This window comes from Gambusia affinis, linkage group LG17 (genome assembly GCF_019740435.1).
Source record: "Gambusia affinis linkage group LG17, SWU_Gaff_1.0, whole genome shotgun sequence".
In the NCBI taxonomy this organism is placed as follows: domain Eukaryota; kingdom Metazoa; phylum Chordata; class Actinopteri; order Cyprinodontiformes; family Poeciliidae; genus Gambusia; species Gambusia affinis.
In genome coordinates, this window is record NC_057884.1 from 23,096,928 (window position 1) to 23,115,879 (window position 18,952).

General features: G+C 35.7%; 2 protein-coding genes across 9 annotated transcripts in view; one reads left to right on the forward strand and one right to left on the reverse strand.

The window, feature by feature from the left end:
* tjp2a (tight junction protein 2a (zona occludens 2)) overlaps positions 1–18,683 on the reverse strand; it is a 40,881-nt gene extending 22,198 nt beyond the window's left edge. For 2 of the 8 annotated variants that reach the window (XM_044144302.1, XM_044144301.1), the window contains exons 1-2: positions 11,966–12,359; positions 7,729–7,858 (exon numbers count right to left, since the gene is read on the reverse strand). In XM_044144302.1, the coding sequence (XP_044000237.1) occupies positions 7,729–7,858; positions 11,966–12,072 (237 nt within the window). In that variant the 5' untranslated portion in view covers positions 12,073–12,359. Of the gene's footprint in view, positions 1–3,419; positions 3,713–7,728; positions 7,859–11,965; positions 12,363–18,454 lie in introns of those variants that run through there. The other 6 variants (XM_044144309.1, XM_044144307.1, XM_044144303.1 and 3 more) reach the window with 6 other exon arrangements.
* Positions 1–18,952, forward strand: part of LOC122846992 (NLR family CARD domain-containing protein 3-like) — a 165,289-nt gene that overhangs the window by 78,163 nt on the left and 68,174 nt on the right. The gene's annotated exons all lie outside the window — the stretch shown is intronic.

An 18,952-nucleotide genomic window follows, 5' to 3' on the forward strand; every position in this document is an offset into this window, starting at 1 on the left:
ACACTCTACAGCAGAGATAAAGCAGCTAAAATATAAAAACATTTAATGTTAAGAAATGTCTCAATGGTGCAAAAACATCATAAATTTAACAAAAATAAATTAAAAAGTATCCCAATTTCAGTCAATTTTTCTGAAGCCCACTTTTTTAAAGTTAAATTTTAAAAATGTACTAAATTTCTTATTTTAACAGCTCATTTTTTCTAAATGAAATCAAATTAAAAACACCAATTTTATTTCGCTCTAAAATACATAAGAATTGACATTTTAATGCCTTTTAAAAAGACATATATTATCTATATATAACTTAATATTTCTAAGGGAATAACTGTTCTTAAATATTTTTATCCTCTTAAAAATACAGAAAGAAAATGCCCCCAAAAATACAAAAATCCCATTTGAGGAGTTTTACTTAAAACCTGTTGGATGTTTTTGGTTCAATTTACAGAATAATAAATAAATCAGATATTATTTTTGTTGTTTTATTGTAATATTTCTGTAAATCACAGAGATTCCTCCTGTACCAACCAATGATATCGGGGACCATTTAAAATCCATCTAGTGGGCCGTAAATGGCCCCCGGACCACACTTTGGACACCCTGATATAAATACCCTTTATTTCAATTACAGATCAACAAGTCGATGAGAATTAAATATTACATTGAAAGTATCCAAGCAAATTAAACGCTTAAATATAAAGTACAAACAAAGTCACGAAAAAATTCTCTAAAACATGTTTTTGTCAAGTTTTCTAGTATTTAGCAAAAATAATTTTACTAATCCTAATTGACCTAAAATAAGAAAAGATTAATCTGATTTAACTTCAGTTTTCCAAATGTAGGCTTTTAATCAAACGTTAGATTATATTTTATTACAAAACTGTTGAGTTCAGATATAAAGCAGTTTGAAGACGCAGATGAAAAATGTAGAGAACAAGAAACAGAGATGAACAATCTGGGAATAAATCAGCAAAAGCTTTTCCTCTGAATGTCAGGAGTCATTATGTGATAAATGTTTCCTCTGATGAGGAAGCAGAAAAAATACCAGATCAGAATCACAGGATGTGACTTAAACTAAATATTTACAGCAAGAAGAAGAAAAAAAAAATCTACTCTGGGTTTATTCTTAGACGCCACAAGTTACATTTTGAGCACAGAAATGATCGATAGAAAAAGTTGATGCAAGTCCTTTAAAGAAAGACTTGGCTTTTTTTTTTTTTATCAGATTCTACCAGCATAAAAATGGTATTTTCAGAGATAAAAGTAAAAATATCTAAATTAAAACAGGGAATTTAAGATTCAGTTAAGAAAAGTGAGTAGTTGAAACTACTGTACAGGCTCAGAAACCCCCAGTTATAATCCCAGGCAGTTATTTAATAATGAGAACATAAGAAAACAATTTCCACAAAAAGGAGGAAAACTTCATATTTGGATCCCTTTATATGGTAAAACAGTAATCTGTCAAATTCAGCTAAAATATGGAGCCGTGTCTTCCTGCAGGTGGCGCTAAAAACACTAAAACTAAACCACACAGTGGATGTTTCAGAGCGCTGACTCACTGTTACAGAAAATTATGAAACAAAAAGTCTAATTTTATCCACAGAACAGATCAAACTTGAACAAGTCAGCAACCTAAACTCAGCATAAAAAGAAAGAAAAGCATTTCTGTGTCTCAATAAACAGAAATCAGATCCATTTTGTTCAAACTGTAACCAACAGGAGTAGTTTTGTAACAAACACGGGGTCAAGGGTCAGATTAGACGACTCTGCTGGAGAATACAATCTGCAAGTAATGTTAAAAACTAAATTAGTCGTTTTTTTTTAAATACTTTATGACTTCTTTCCAGAAAAATCCCAGAAACTGAAATCTATTGGATGGTGTGAGAAACTATGTAAAACGGCGCCCTCTGCTGGAAATAAAGCGGCATTACACCTTCGATTTTAAAATGAACAAACAAAATAATGGATAAAAAACTAAATTTAAATACAGAAAAAACTCTGTTCTTACCAAATAATACAGATGCAAAATAATTTAAAGAAAAAACTGAAGAAAAAAAATGTTTTGACCATAAAAGAAAGGGGAAAAAAAAACTAGAATATTTTAGATACTGACAAGATTCATCTTTCAGTGAGAAAAAAAAAGACATTTCACAACTTTTAATATCAAAGCAGTGACAATTAGCATGTCACATGAGATATTCGCTGCTTTTAAAGAAACAGTAACTATAGCCATCAATTTAAATGTTTTTTCTCCTCAAAGGAAAAAAGACTAATTTAAATGTTTTTAATTGCCATTTTATAATCTATACAGGATATCATGCTTGTCATTTTTAATAAAATTAATTTCTTACACATACGTTTCCCCAGATAAATTGTTCTACTCTTTCTAGGAAATCCTTAAAAGTCTCTAAAGAGGTTTACAACACTTAATCTATTTGTGAAAAATGGAAAAAGACAATTTGGACTGAAATATCTGACACCAATTACAAATTTTTTATTAATTTTTTTTAAATCTGCCATTTCAGACCCAATAAAGCAAATCCAGTTGCCACTACTCGTCAATTTTTAGTAGAAATGTGATTTTAACAGAAAATGTGCCAGAGTTTTTCATTTTAAAGCACAGTTTAACACATATTGCTGCCCACAGCCAGCCAGCTGGCTGAAAAACCTCCGTGTTTTTTCTCACACTGGCAAGAAAAGACTAATTTGTCTCCTTTGAAACACATCTAGATGCACAAAAAATATCAATTTGAAATATTTCAGTGCAAATACATTAAACTTTTAACAACCTGGTAAATGTATACTCTAATTTATGCAGGGATTATCAAACTTCCTTCCCATTGATTATTAAAACTTGTGACAAAGTTATGTGGCTTCTAATAACAGAAAGTTGTAATTTTAGTTATTTAAAATACGTCTTAATTTAAAAATGGCAACCTATATGAGGTCAAGTTGTAAAAAAGTACAATCTAAGTGGTTAAACTTTGATTATTAGTTGATTAATAGACAGTTTGTCATATAAACGCCAACATGACGTTCAAAATAAGTTTTTTTTAGGTTTAACCAAGAGTGAAAAAGTTCCAGAGAATCACAAACTGTGTTTTAATGAATGTTAAGTTTTGAGTAACTGGGTTCGGGTTCAGGTTTCGGCCAGGAGCTGATTAATTATCCGTTACAAACGGGGGAATAGCCCTTTACCGGAGCTGTCATACGGACACCAACTTCGGCGCCGTCCTTATCAGCAGGTGCGGCAGGATGCAACAGGCTTCAGTTGGGATCCTTAGGGGGGAAAACCCCTCTAATAATCCCCGTTTTCTCCTCCTAAAAACAGCCACACAAACCTCTATGACCGCTCCAGTGTCACTACTACTCCCGGTGGAGGTTTATAACTCCAGTTTGTTTTAAAAACGCAAGATACTTACGGCTAAATTGCGGGGCGTATTTCTTCTCAGAGAGAGCAGGGCCCCTCTGTTCACTGGCATCACGCACTTTGTACCGTCCCGGACTGGTACCACTGGTTTCCAACCGAACTCCCTAACTGGACGAACGTTTCCGGGTGGCACGTCGGCCAAAGTGACGGATAAAAGTAGGAAAATACACAAGTTTAAAGATTTTACAGCTACTTCGGCTTGACTTTAAATCACGAACTTCGCTCCCTAAAAAATAATCAGAAAAAAAAAAGAAAAAAAAGCGCCGAGGGCTGTGAGCTCGAGCCGGACTGAACCAACGCAATTAGCGGCAGAGGGGGACGCCTTCACAAACAGTCAGGATAAATCCACTCCGACGTGAAAACCTCCTTATCACCTCACTATTAAACAACTTAACTCCTCTTTAAACATTTCATAGCAATTAAAAACCAAACCGGAACAATAAACATACATTTACACAAAATATGTCGGCATTTTTAACCCCCCGGTCGGATGGACTAGTCCGAATTTCCCATTGATTTTTAAAGCTATGAAGCTCCCAGGCGGACAGAACAAAAAGTATGACACAGGAAAACGACATCTGAGCGTTATTTATCTATTTTTAGACAAGCTAAAAATAAATCTGCATCACAGACACAAAGAAATGACTTTTTACACTCCTACATATCAAAAACATCTACCATTCAAAGTATTCACACCTTTAAAACTTTTTACACATTTTGTTCCAAACTTTAGTTTGTTAGGATTTTATGTAGTAAACAAAAGGAAAAGTTTTTATAAATGTTAATAAATAAAAATATGAAGAGTGTGGCATGCATTTGTGATCCACACATATGTTCTTTATCGAATCTGAGTTGGAGCTATTTTACAAAGAATACTGGCACAAATGCTGGACTTTGTGTTAGTTTATTACATTATATCTAACCAAAATGCATCCAAATTAGTGGTTTTAAAAATTAAAAGTTAAGTTCAAGGTGTATTAATATTTTATGAAACTATTGCTAGAAATAGTTTCTCCCTAAACACTCCGTTTAGAATAGTTTAAAAATAAAGTGTAGTTACTAAACTGTGAATTGTCTCTGTAACAGACTAAAACAAATTTAATTTTATGTATATTGCATTCTAAATATAGTTGCTTTTAAATTATTTCATAAATCAATGGATTTTCTCACTATAATTGTGTAAAATTGTTTGTATTATCCAGGTGAGGAAGTCAATTAACTTAATCTTTTGGGTGTTTTGTTGTGCTAAATAAATTTTACCTCATCATAATCTTCTAATACGACCAAACCAAATTGTTTCCATATTCTGCCGCCACAATGTCTGAACTATAAAAGGAGACTACAAGTCGAATTATCCAGGCAGATAAAGCAGGGATTATCCCAATTATAAAATCAGGGATTAGACCATGAAAAGAGGTTCCCAATTAAAACAAACAAAAAAATGAATCCATAGTTAGCAGATGAATCATGGCTGCAATTATTTCAATTTGAAAACGAAGGATTATTTCAGACTCATAACAAGCAGATTGTTTTATTAATTTATAAACCTTTATCCCATATAAATGTGATTTTGTCATTTCCTTTCATTTTTACTCATTGTAGTTGTATTTTTCATACAAATTATTTTTTTCTTTTCTTTTTAGTATTAGTAATGTGTATTTTTTTTACTCCTTTATTAAAACTTAAACCATTTACTAAGCATTTTATGTCATATTTTTACTTTCATTGTATAGTTAATTTTACTCCTCTTTTAGTTTAATTTCTACTGTATATTTTACGTGAGTTGAATGCAGTATTTTGTCTTCTTTCAACGGACAGTTAGCGTCTAGTATTCACCCGGTTATAGATCCCAGCCGCCCAAAAATATCTAAAACACTTTAAAACTCCTATAGTTGTCTGTTTTAATAGTACAAACCTCAAATATATCTTAATATAAATGAATTCACAGAGTGGAGACCGTCTTAGCTAGCTAGCGCTGCCACACAAGCTAACAGCAGTTAGCAGTCCTCATCTACACTGTTGGAGTATTAGCCAATCAGCGCAGAGCAAAATAAGAGGCGCTCCTGGATTGGCTGTTACAAAAGCGACAGCCAATAGCGTGTCACGTAGCATTGTACCTCAGTTTTCTAGCTTCCAGTTACGTTCCACAGAAGAATCTGAATATGAAACCGCAAATAAGCGAGTACTCACTGCTTAATGAGTAATAATACTGATAAATTATTTTATCTTTAGCCTGTTTTGAAAAGATCAATCAAGTTAAAGACGTTTTTAATCTCAGCAGTTTAACTTTCTGGATAAGTAAACAACTGTTTCAGATTATAGCTACAGTAAAACAACATACATAAGTTAATCTCAAAACAAATACAGCTCTTCTGCACTTTGGACACACCTTTGACTTTTTTCTGGAAGAGGAGTCAGTGTGGCAGAAATAACCACATTCCAGGGCTGCTGAAAAAATGTCAGGCACAGCTCAAAATAGGCCAACCTTATGCAAAGCAGCCCCCCTGACCTGAATTATTTGTGAGACTGAGCCATTAAAACAATGAAGCTTTCTGGATCTGACATGTCTCTTTGGTTAATCATCATCCTGGGTGGGGGAGAGCAGCAGGAGGGGGGGGTCTCTGCAGGAGAGAGGAGTGTTTAAAAATGGTGATAAAAGGACAGAAGCAGCAGACTGGGAAACACTGAGTCACTGATTCCTTGAATCCATGTCAACACACTGATTCTGCTTTCTGAATCATGGTTTGAATCATCCATTACAGGATTATAAAACGGCTTCATTAGAAGGTAAAACTGAGGTTTTTATTAGGACAGAAGCTTGAAAGTGAAACCGAAGACAGAAAGACTGATGCTAATCTTCCAGAAGGAAGTTAGCAACATCCATAAGATATGATCGGACCCAAACTAAACAAACAGAAGGACGTTTACTGGATTTCAAAGACTGGCATCCATTTTTATCTTTTCTTATAGATAAAAGATTTAAGATTTTTATCTTTAAGATTTCCCTAAAAGAAGCTTCAACAACAACAATCTATAAAGTTAAACTCAAATATGTAAGAATGAAAATAAAAACTGCATTTCAAAATCATTATATACAAATTAATGGCACACAAAGTGATTTCAAGCATTATGTCTGTTAGTTTTTCCAGGTAGGGCCTATAATAATACAAAAGTTTAGTGGAAGGAAAAACTCTGGTAGAAAAAGGCTCCAACCTGACATGTAAATGATATCCTTCACAAGGTTAACAAGCCACACAATGTTATTGTAACAATGCTGGTTTCAATACAGAATGCTGTACCACAGTATGCAAATGGAAGGTTTAGTGGAAGGAAAAACAGCAGTGAAAAAAAACCGACTCCAGAATGTAAAGGACATTCTTCACGAGGATTACACAAAAAGTCATTGTAAATAATATTAGCTGATCACAAAATGCCATATCCCAGTTTACAGAGAGAAAGTTTAGTGGAAGGAAGAAGTGTTGTAGAAGAGACAGCTAACATTCCAGAGTATAAATGACATCCATCACAAGAAGGATAAATCAGAAAACATTTCCAACAATGCTGAATGATCAGAATGTGGTATCTTATTTTGAAAGTTTGGTGGAAGGTAAAAGTGTGGCAGAAAAAAAAAAAGCTGTGATAAGACCTGAAATCCTTCACACAAAGGATAAGCCATAAAACGTCACTCCAAAAGAAAGTTACGAAACGCTTTATCTGCTACTAATAACTTTACAGAAATTAAGATTTTAAACATCAATGATTCTGTAACAAATATATACCAAAACAATCATTTTTAAAAGTAATTAATGAAATATATTATTTAGGTATTTACCGATTTGCATTAGGGGACAAACTGACAGATGCAAATGAATTGAAACTATTTCCATCAATAAATGTTTGAGATTTTACTCCCTGTGGTCATAAAACACTTTGCATCCAAATCAGAGATTTTACATAGTAAACCAGGTTGAACAATATCAGTCCCCAGATCAGTTTACCATCTTTTATTTTTCACATTCTGCTCATATTAGATCAGGCAGCTGCTTCAGATGTTTGATTCTGATGCAACAAACCAACAATAACAGCCTGTGATTTATTCCTAACATGGAGGAAGAGACAGCAAACATACATCCAGATCTATGAGCTGAACTACAACCATCACCGCTGTTCATTTGGTGACATTTTAAACTCTGGGTAATAAATAAAATCCCTTTCACAGCAGCTGCAAAGCTTCCTGACCCGGAGCTCTGACCCTAAACATGGAGGACGCTCCGCCTCACGCACTCGGCAGGTCAACGTACCATGGTGATGGCGGTGAAGCTCCTCGACGACAGGCGGCGAAGATACAAGTACTGGGCTTCTCTGGACCAGCAGAACTTGCGGCTGGACTTGAGCAGGTCAGTACTGGTCTGGTCAGAGCAACCCTGGTCCCTGAGCAGAAGAAGAAAAACTCAGCGTTTCTCACAGATCAGGGACGTGTGAAAGGGTAAAGGTCAATTTATTAAGTTATAAAAACTGATGACCAGTTTTTATAACTTTACAAAGGGTAAAACTAATCAATTATAGATAATTATCTGGATCATGACACATTTATCATCTTATTAAACTGAATGTAATTGTTAAAAAGCTTGAAAATAAATAGAAATGCATTAAAAAAAGGTTGTATGGAATCATATTCCTGCCAAAACCATGTTAAGCAAATTAAAACTGCAGATTCATTAACTGATTGCAGGCATTTCTATTCATTCATAGTGATTATTTATGTTGGTAAAATTGTTTACAATCTTAATGTTTACTGAATATTTGTCAGATACGGGAGGATGCAGTTCTCATTGGTTGGATTTTCAGCACAAATACAGTGACAGCCAACATTAATGGCAAAATACAAGAAGAGGAAGATGACAAAGAAAAAGATATGAAGGTAAGGAACAGGAAAAGTTGTGGTCCCCCCCAAGGCCCCTTTTCCTTACAGTCAACATTTTTGACATGAAGGTGACGCCATAAGAATGGACCCAAGTTTATCCTGTCTTAAAAAAATGATGTAGATTTCAAATATGAAAGTAAGGAACAAGAAAAGTTGTGATTATTTCCTCTTCGTTGTACCGTCAAGATTTTTAGCATCAATGTGACGCCGTAAAAAGGACCCAAGTTTATCCTGTCACCATAGAAAATGATGCAGATCTCAAATAAAACAAAAACATTTAGAAAACTGCTGTGAAAAGTGAAATAAATGCTGGATATTTAATAAATCACTTCCTGTACACTTAATTATGGCAGCACAGAGGTTCCCAAAATGGGGGTCAGGGACTTCTGGAGGGTCGTGAGACGCCAAAAAAAATAAATTATTTTTTTTCTAGATTTAATTTAAAAGTAAGTTTATTACAAACTTTTGCTTCTAAAATAAGAGATTAAGCCATCGCAATAAAAACTTTTCCATCATCTTTATGCCAATAAAAACCAAAAACATCATTTTTAGTTTAACTTAAAATGTAATAAAAATCTGAGAAAATTTTCAGCAATATAATGAAACTCGGCAGAAATCTGTTTGTATTTCTGGATGTTTATGAGCCGTTGTGACGAAGCCACTGTGGCCCCAAGCTTTAAATTTTTAACGACGATCCTGAAATATTTAGAGTCTCAGCGGCCGACTGTCAAACTGTCAACTCTTCAGTCTGAGTCACCAAACGCTTCAGAGTCACAGGATCCGCTTTTAGAAAGTCCAAAACACACTCTGACCTTTAAAACCTGCAACCAGACCAACGTCTGTTTCAGGATATGATTATTTATCATTTCATTTTACTGAAAATAAATAATTCAGTGAATATCAGCTGTGATTTGGTGACGGAAGATGTTAGATGTGATAAAACTAAAGATGTTTCTCGCTCTTTTCTCAGCCTGACTAACCCCGAGCGACATGTTCAGTCCTCTGCCAACATGGCTCTCGTTTCCCTCGCAGTGGTTCCCATGGTAACCGGTCCCTGAATAATGGCTGATGCTGCCAGGTATGCGCCCGCAGCGGGGAGGATGAGGAGGACGGTTGGAGGTTTCTGAGAACAACCTGATGGTGACGTTTTAGGAAAGCAGCTGCTGAGACGATCCTGGGAAACTCGTTTTACTGGTAGAAAACATTTTCCTCCAGGTTGGTCGCAGCGACGGATTCTTGGGGATTTACATCAACAGTCCACATTGACCAGCCTCTTCCGTTTAGTCTCATCACTTTATCCCGGTTACTATCATTACAACTTGGTAACGTTACGATTTTATTTAGGTACGTCTTTTTCATACAACTTTATCCTGCTAATGCAGCGACTTCGTTGTCTTACAACTTTATTCTGAAAATATTAAAACTTTTTTTATGATATTACGACTGTTGTACAACATTTTTGTAATTTTACAACATTCTGGTAATATTAAAACTGTTGTACAACTATTCTCACGCTGCGACTCTTTAAATATTACATTTTAATTTGTAATACGTCTATTGCCGTATAATTTGTTCATATAATATTACAACATTCTGGTAACGTGATAATTCTCTCACATCATGACGACTTTATTCTGCAATACTGTCGTAAAACTATTCCTGTATTTTTATAATATTTTTGAAATATTACGAGTTAACTCATAATATTCATTCTTGTAATCTTACTACAATCTCCTAGGACTGCTTTAATGTCTTGCGACTTCTTTATTCTCATTGTCGTACGTTTATTCTCGTATTACTGCGACTTTGCTCTTGTAACGTTTTTGTTGTACGACTTTATTCTAGTATTATTACGACTTTATACTTCGGCCCACATCTCTGTTTGCTGAAATGCGTTCGCACCAACAGGGGAAACGAACTCTGGTCCCTTTAAAGTGAACCAAAAATCTCAGGTGTGAAGATGGAAAACCAGATCATTGTTCTCCGGGAACGGCTTTGGGAAAGTCAGAGGAGTTTGTTGTTGTGTCATAATCAGACATTTTTAAGGAATATCTTGTCCTTGAATACCAAAAGTGAGCGCCATCTCAACCAGATATTTTCTAAATAACTCCTCATGCAGGTGAAGTTTCTTTTTAAATCCATTTCCTGTGTATCGGTGCACAAACAGGCCGATTCAGACAAAGATTTTCCCCTCTGAGAATAAAACCGCTTCAACAGAAAACAAAAGGTCAGTTGTTCCTGACATTTCATCTCTGTTTGCTCCACTCAAACAAACCTGAAGCAAAAGTACATTAGATTAAAGAAAAGATCAAATCAACCCAAAGGACTGGACAAGACCTGCACTGTCCTCCGTGACTCAACAGCTGCAACATTTCAAACAATCCTCATTTCTAATGCAACAACATTTCCAATCCGGTTCTGGTCGTCGGCCTCCGACGGTCGGGAAACCGAACAGAACAAAAAGACCTTGAAAGATTTAAAGAGCTGAATCTGAATGCAACAACGTCTCCTTTAGTTTTTGTTTCAACATATTCTGTTATGACACATGGAGGTCAAAACGACCAGAGATTCAACTCCTCCTGCTGCTGCTGCTCTCAGTTCACTGGAGAAACAAAGTTTGGACTTTAATCCAAAATATCAACAAAAGGCTCCAGTTTTCACAAAAAATTAAAACACCCATTCAAACAGATTTCTGGTTAGAAGCAGAGTTTTTTGGGTATTTTCCAAGTTATCAATCCAGGGTGTTCAATGTAAGGTCCGTGGGCCGTTTGTGGCCCTTGGACACATTTTGCGTGGCCCAACAGACCAAAATTCAAAAACAAATTAAATAAATTAGGAGACATCTACAATTTGAAATTGAAATCTACTCACAAAATTGTTAGATGCAACACAAAGAGATCGCCTTTTCCAAGTTTTCTGCTTTCCTTCGGTCGTCATGGTAACGGAGACGTGATCTACACATTGACTTGTAATCCAGATTACAGATTGGTGCATCCAAATCTGCTTTTAATTGCTGTATTGAACCGTGGTCGACTACAGGAAGTGTGTTAAAATAAAGACCAACTTACATTCTGTTTTTATTGATGAGAGAAGAAGAAAATTCTTCAAATTGAGCCAAAATAAAACGTGCAATTTATAAGACAAAAGATTTTTAGTTCTATGGTTTATAGTTAAAAGAAAAACGGGATCTGCTTTAACCATTAACTATTTTTATTGTTGTTGTTTGTTAAAATAGAAATAAAATAAAATAAAAATGTTTTTGGTGATTTTAATCTTAAAAATTACATTATTTTGACCCATAAATAATGGCCCACGAGAAAATATTTTTAATTTAAATTATTTTCATCAATATGGCTGCAGTATTTTTTAAAATAACTGTATAAATCTAAGAGAGATCCAGATTTAGGACTGGCTTTCATCCATACAATCAATATAAATACATTACAGTGGACAAATTAACACAAAAAAAGAGAATAATATTTTTCCTTCATCTCCTTTGATTATTGGTGTTGATGTTATTTTTAAAGGTACAGAATCCACCTGTTCCTTCCCTGCTCTACCAAACACTATTTCTTCCTCTATTAGTGAGAATTGAACAGAGTCGTCCGTCTCACCCCGGGGGTCGCCACAGCTTCCTGCCGGGCGGCATCAGCTCCCGTTTGTTCAGGGGAACGACCCCAATGGCCGCCTGCATGATGGTGATGAACTTCTTAAACTTCATCTTCTCCTTTTTTTTAAATCTCTCCTCTAGCGTCCATCAGACCGCCGCTGCCGCGCGTCCGTCTCCTTTCCTCTCATCTCCCCGCGTCTGACTCATCAGATGCTCCGACTCCGCTCCTCACAGCATCCGCTTCTCCATGGCAACGAGGCTGGGGTCCAGCGCGGAGGTCGGCGACATCCCCGCCACCGCTGCTGACGGACCGACGTCCCTTTGGTTTCTCCGAGCGGGAAGCCAGCCGCCACGCCGTCGCTGGGAGCCGGGATGGCGTCACGCTTACATAATAACAGCGGAGCGTCTCTGGGCATTACACTAATGAAAACGCTGCTTCTGCCGCCGCCACCATCATCATCATCATCATCGTCGTTGCTGCTGTCGGAGCCGCTGGGATAATTGTGTTACTAAGCTCTGACAGATCATGGAGGCTCCCCGCCCCCGCCCACCATAATCCCCCCCATCGAGGCTTAGTCTTCTCGCCACTTAAACAGCGACCCATCTACTTCAGCCGACACACCCCCTCCATCAGCACAGCTACGGAACACCAGACATGTCCAAACCACTGATGCTCATGTTCACAGAGTTCAGTTACATTTATCCAGTTATATATTTACTAAAGTATCTTTTATGGAAAAAATTCACTGTTTGCCAAGCTGTACTTTTTACTTTAACTTGAATAATTTTTTTATGAAGTATTTTTACTCTTACTTGACTAAAATTTTTGGATTTTCTACCCACTGAATGAAAAACTAACATAGAAAAACTAACATAGAAACACACCTGCAGTTTTTGTTAAAGTTTCTTTATTAAAGAAACTGATATGGAAAAACTTTATTTTACCTGATTTTGTTATTTTTTGTTACTTATATGAATTATTGTCATTTTGGTTCTTATAATACCAAAATCTCCACTAATTATGCCATTTTTAAATACAAATGATTGATAATTTGATCAGTTACTCAGCACTTGAGTGACTTTTTACCAAATACTTTTTACTTTTACTTGAGTAAAAATGTTTTGAAGTAGTGATGCTCTTACTTTAGTAAAATAAGCTGCCATCACTCAGCAGTAGCTGAGTTTCCATTATAAATGTGACCAAAATATTTTTGATATTGTCTTTTATTTCACAATTAAATTAAAAACGCAGTTAAAAATAATGTGTGAATGATTCAATAAGTAATTAAATACCATGCCATGGTCGTGTCTTTCTTAAACTAAATATGGAAACCTTTTATCAACTACCTTAATTTCTTGCTAAGCTAACATTAACTCACCAAGGCAACATAAGCCAAACAGTAATAAAACTAAAACGTGCCTTGCTGTAAAGTCAAAACCAGGTCAAATATATAAATAAGAACCTAAAATAAGATCAATAAAAATAAGATCAGCTAAAATATGCAAACCCATGATAAGCTGAAGCCATAATAAGATTTGCAAAGCTAATAACCTAAAACAAAAACGTAAACTAAACAAGGCTAAACTGTGATTTAAAAAATAAGTGAGCTAAGATAAATTTAACTAGAAGATAAAAAAAGACAAGTCAAAAAAAGCTAAGCTATGCTAAATCAAGTTAAGATAAGGTTAGCTAAACAGAGATAAGCTAAGCTAAATATGAAAGCAATGCTAAAATAAGCAATAATAAAGTATATTATGATGAAATAAACTAAATTAAACAGTTTCCATGCTGGTTATCTGTATGTTTACCATGAATTATGACGCTGCTTCATGTCAGGATTTTACTTGCACAACATTCAGAAGCAGCCTGAAGTAAAACTGGAGTCGTTTCATCAGACAGAACGACCAGCCAAGAATGTGCTGAGGTTTGTTGCACCGTTTGGTCCCGACTTGCTCAAACACCCACCAGGCTCAGAAAGTATAAATTCATCATCTCTTCCTTCATGTTTTCACATTTTCATCTCTGGATTAACCTTTTTAAAGCATAAAGTTTTTAAAAATAAACTTCTGCACCGTAAAGTCAGCAGAGCCAGATTAATAATCCACCATCTAGTCTCCAGATGACAGCAGATATGCGTGTCCTGGGGGTTCAAATAATAAAATATTAATCTATGTGCCCTCCTGATGAGATGCCAGCTAATGCAACTCCAAATGGGATTTATGCTGGACCAGCCTGGGCCTCTGGATTACGGCCAGGAGAGCTGCTGCAGATTTCACAAAGCAGGAAAAACAACAACAAAGAGGAAGAAAACCATCACAACAACAAGTGGGAATAAATTGAGATAGTAATCATCGTTGTGTTCACGTTTAGGATGTTCTTTTATAAAATGTTTTCATCTGGAGAGTTTTGCACTTTGTCATAATTTGGTTCAACTGGGGACCAAAACTGCAACATTTGTTACATTTCCAGCTGCTGTGTTTCTCTTTCACACTGGACCAAGTCAGATGAACCACTAGCGCTAGGCTAATGAGAATGTTTAGGTTGTATTTTCCCAGAATGCCCTGCGCTGTAGTCCACTTCCTGCTTCTGGAACGGTCTCAGTCCGCTTGGCGTTCACATACGTAGTCGAACCGAATCAGAGTTCACTTCAACCGATCCGAGTTTGATCTGGATATTTTGTTGGCTTTTGTTTTAAGTATATATATATTGCATTTAATTAACAAATTATTAAATTAGTTGATGCTTCAATCATTGATTAATCACAACTAATCCAATGGTTTCAGCCCCAAAGGCATCAAAATTAATTTTGAAGCTAAAAAACCTCCCAAAATGATATTTAAAGGCGTTTTAAACTGATTTCATCTCCAAAATATGTAGCAGATGACTTTAATTTTGCATTAAGGACTAAAAGTGTCAGTGAAGTTCCCATTATTAATGACAGAAGACGACTGAGCGTTACTCAACCCTGCAGCTCTCTCCTTTGTCGCTGCATGCTTTCTGCTTCTCACCAACTTTCTATTTTTAATTCCTCAACCGGCTGAGCGAATGCGGCAGGAGTTGCTTGGTTTTCTTAATGCCTTTATATAAGCAGTTCGTTTCTCTGGACTTGTCACTTCCCCACGTGTCGCGTAGTGGATCAGTGGCTCGGTGGCGCCGCGTTCCCCCGGCCGCCGGCCATTATGCAACCTCCAAATGCGGTGCATGTGCGGCCCAGATGGAGGGACACATGCCAGCCGCAAATCTGTGGCCGGAGCGTGAGAAGGGAGAGAGGGAGGAAGTGGGCGAGGGAGATCGACGGGGAGGGAGCACATGCTCCGCACAGGTGGAGTCGGGATCATCAGGGATGATGGACGGGAAAAAATGTCTGATTTTTCAATCTGCAGGGACAGAAAAGTTGTTTTTTTCTCTTTCCTTCAGCAGAGGAACGACAGGCAATAAGCAACTTATCCGATACCGTTTCTGGTTTTCAGCAACTGGAGGAGAAAAACCCTGGCATTGTTCACAGGAACGAGAAAAACCTGAATGTTAACTACCTTTTACATCAGGGTTAATGATTATTCTAATGACTGATTAATCTGACAATAAATCAAACAAAAACAAAAAGACTTTTCATTTAACCTCTTAAGCCTTTTTCTGCCACATCATAAATACATTAAAATATGTCAAAAACATTTAAATAAGGAAATAAAATCCAGTACAGCAGCATTACTTTAGTGATTATTGGTAGTAAAGGAAGAATCTGCCAGATTTAACGAGGTCTAGAACTGATCTGATGATTATTTTATGCATTAATTGATTAATTATTAGACAACAAAAGATGTTTAAAATACTTTTTTACATAATTTGAAGCAGGTGAAGCTGAAGATATTTACAGAAAAAGATTTATTTTTATTCAGTAAATATAAAGTAAAATCAGATCTGAATCTCTTTCATATGTGGAAATAATTTGTAAATGTATCCGATCGTTTTCAAAGCATCTGCAATCTTAACGATCACTTTGCATTTTATATCAATAACTTAAGTTCAGTTTATAGATTTAATATCTGGATTTAATTCTGACCCGTTTGTCCAGTTTAAGTCTCTTGAAATTGTCTAATTTGTTAGTTTGGGTGATTTAAACAACTCAGACTGTATTTAAAATTAAAGTTTAAGCTCAGTTTTCATTGTGTTATGAATGCTGAGAAACGCTGGCCAGGACTTCACAGATTAAAGTGTTTCTATTCAAAGGAATGCTTGGCAAACGCTGAAGAAACTCCTCCCTGCTGCGCCGATCCATAACAAAAACAGAGGGAGGATCTAATATTTTAGAACCAGCAGGCCTCACTGCTCTTCTTAACCCATTAAAAAAAACATTTCTTCTTCCTCTGTTCAGTGGGAAACTGCAGCCAGAACCTCCCTGCCAGCCCACTTCTCTCTGAAGTGTTCAGGTTTAGCAATGAGGACAGAAATGTGACTCATTAAGCAGGTTCTCCAACCGGTTCGACCGATCAGCATGTAAACAACGTCCATAAGCCTCCATTACGACACTCAAAAAGGGGCTTTATGTTTGTCAAAAACCAATAAAACAACAACAAGAACTGAACATCAGCAGGTCGGGAACAAAAAAAAGAGGAAATGGAATTAAAACTGAATTAGTTTCTGCGATTAGAAATGACTAACGGATCATAAACCTACAAATAAACGACTAATATCAGGAATTTAAAGACAAACAGGAAGTTTTTCATCATATAATCACATTTTTCTGTGTTATTTAAAGGAAATAAAATCATTTGAGTCAAATAGGATTCTTCCCTTTGGGCTACTAAAATGAGCACAGCCTCAACTTTTCTTTTTACACCAAAAATCCAGTCGTGGTTATCTGCTAATGCGCTAACAGAGGAGCTCATTTTTAGCCTATAGCGCTTTTGCAAACATTTCATCGCACTGAACTTCCTAATCTAATTCTGAAATGCTACTTTATTTGGCTGTGTTGTAACTTTTAACTGAATAAAGTTCAACATCTTTATTGAAATCTTGGTTCTGAAGAATCCTTCAAGAAGTAGATGTTTGTATTCACGCTCTTATTTTGAAGGGGTGAAAACTGTTTTAACAGCAGTTCCATTTCCGCCCCTCAATCTTTTTTTTCCTTAATAACTTTATTTAAAACAAAAAACAAAATAAAACATGGAGATTAGAGAACAAGACAAACATAAATAAAGTATCTAACAGCTTTAGCTCCTGCTAAATATTTTGCTGGTACAGAGCGTTAGCATTAGCTTTTGCTACATATGTTGTCGATGTAGCACTTTAGAGTTAGCATACTGTGTAACAAATGGCTTAGAAAGTTATAAATACTCACCAATGACCAATTTAAAAAGATGTGGTTTTTTTAGTATTTCTGCCATAGTATAAAAATGTATTTTGTAACTTTAAAGATGTGGTTAAATATTTTATAAATTCTGAAGAAAATTTGAAATTTGTTGTCTTTTTAACTAATTTCTTAGGAATCTAAAAACTAATATTATTTAAATATTTTGTAATTAAAATAACCTTTTTTTTATTTCAAAACTTTCAAAATCCAAACATCAAACTGGTTTTGCAAAAAACAAAGAACAAAAACTGGGGGAAATGTTTAGTAAAAAACAGAAAGCTGAAAATATTTATAGGATTTTATTTTTGTTATCAGAAACAGTAAATGATGTTAATAAAAATATTAAAAGCCAGTCTACTAAAGGAAGCATAAATAAGTATTTAGTAACATTTTAAAGACAAATTCTCCATTATGTTTGTAAATAATGTGATTTTCACTGTTCAATCTTTATTCTAATACCAAATTATGTACATCTCCATTGTTTATTCCGCTCTAAAAGCCACAAAATAAAATTCCACATTTTTATCTTTTTCTCATTTAAAGCCATTTTTATACTAACCCAGTAAATTTTGAAAAATTGCCACATATTGAAACTTCCAGGTCTAAAACATTTTCCGTCATTTTTACAGCTAAAAAAAGCAAAAGTATGGAACCTCAGTTTATGCTTTAGGCTTAAAAGTTAAAGAGCTAAGTGAATAAATTAGATTATTTCTTTAAATATTCCTTTACTCATGAAAAAGACACAAAATGTGAAAGTGAGAGAAATAACCGGAGTTAAATATAGAAAATTGTGTTTAATATCTAATACAAACCGTATTAGAGGTTAAATATAGAGAATAACTGTGTCTTCATCTCATTAATAACACACCTGAAGCTAACAGGCCTCAGACAAACAGATTCCGTTTATTCCTGGACGAACGCCAACAAAACCGCGGCCTGGACACGAAGTGGGTCAAAATTACCAGAAATTAAACCTTTAATTCCACCTTAAAACGCACTAAAGGTGGTTATTACACCTTAAAACCCTCTAAGTGAGTCATTATTTATCGGTCTGTGTCGGTATTCTGACCCAACATGGCTGAGAAACACGGAAAAACCCCCACAGAGGCGACATTTGAGCGGACAGAACAGGGAGTACTCACCTGGCGAAACCGCGTCTTTCTCCCGGTTCTCCCGGTTCTCCCGGTCCAACGCAGGTTTTATCCCGAACTACCGGCCCGGACGGGGAGGAGGTGGGCTAGGAAGGGGTCTTCAGCTGGGAAAGATATCGGTGAATGTTTTGGAGAAGTCCATATAATCGCTCTTCCTGGTCGTGGCAGGTATGTGGGCGTGGCTTAGTGATTTCAGGTGTGCAGTTGAAACTGCAGTAGGTGCGGCTGATGGTATCGCTGCTCTGACTCATCACAGATTTACTGAGCGGGATTCAAAAAAGGCCTTTCTGACCCAACTGCTCTGTAAAGGAAAACACATTCAGGCGGACTGAACTCTGATTTATGGCGCATAATTTAAAAATAAAATAAAATCTTTTTTATTTAAAATAAAATGTAATGTTGAACTGATTCCAGATTATGCTCTTATTTCTGTACTTTGAATTAAAAAGACAGGAAATCCTTAATGAATTTTTCTATGTCTGATTTTAT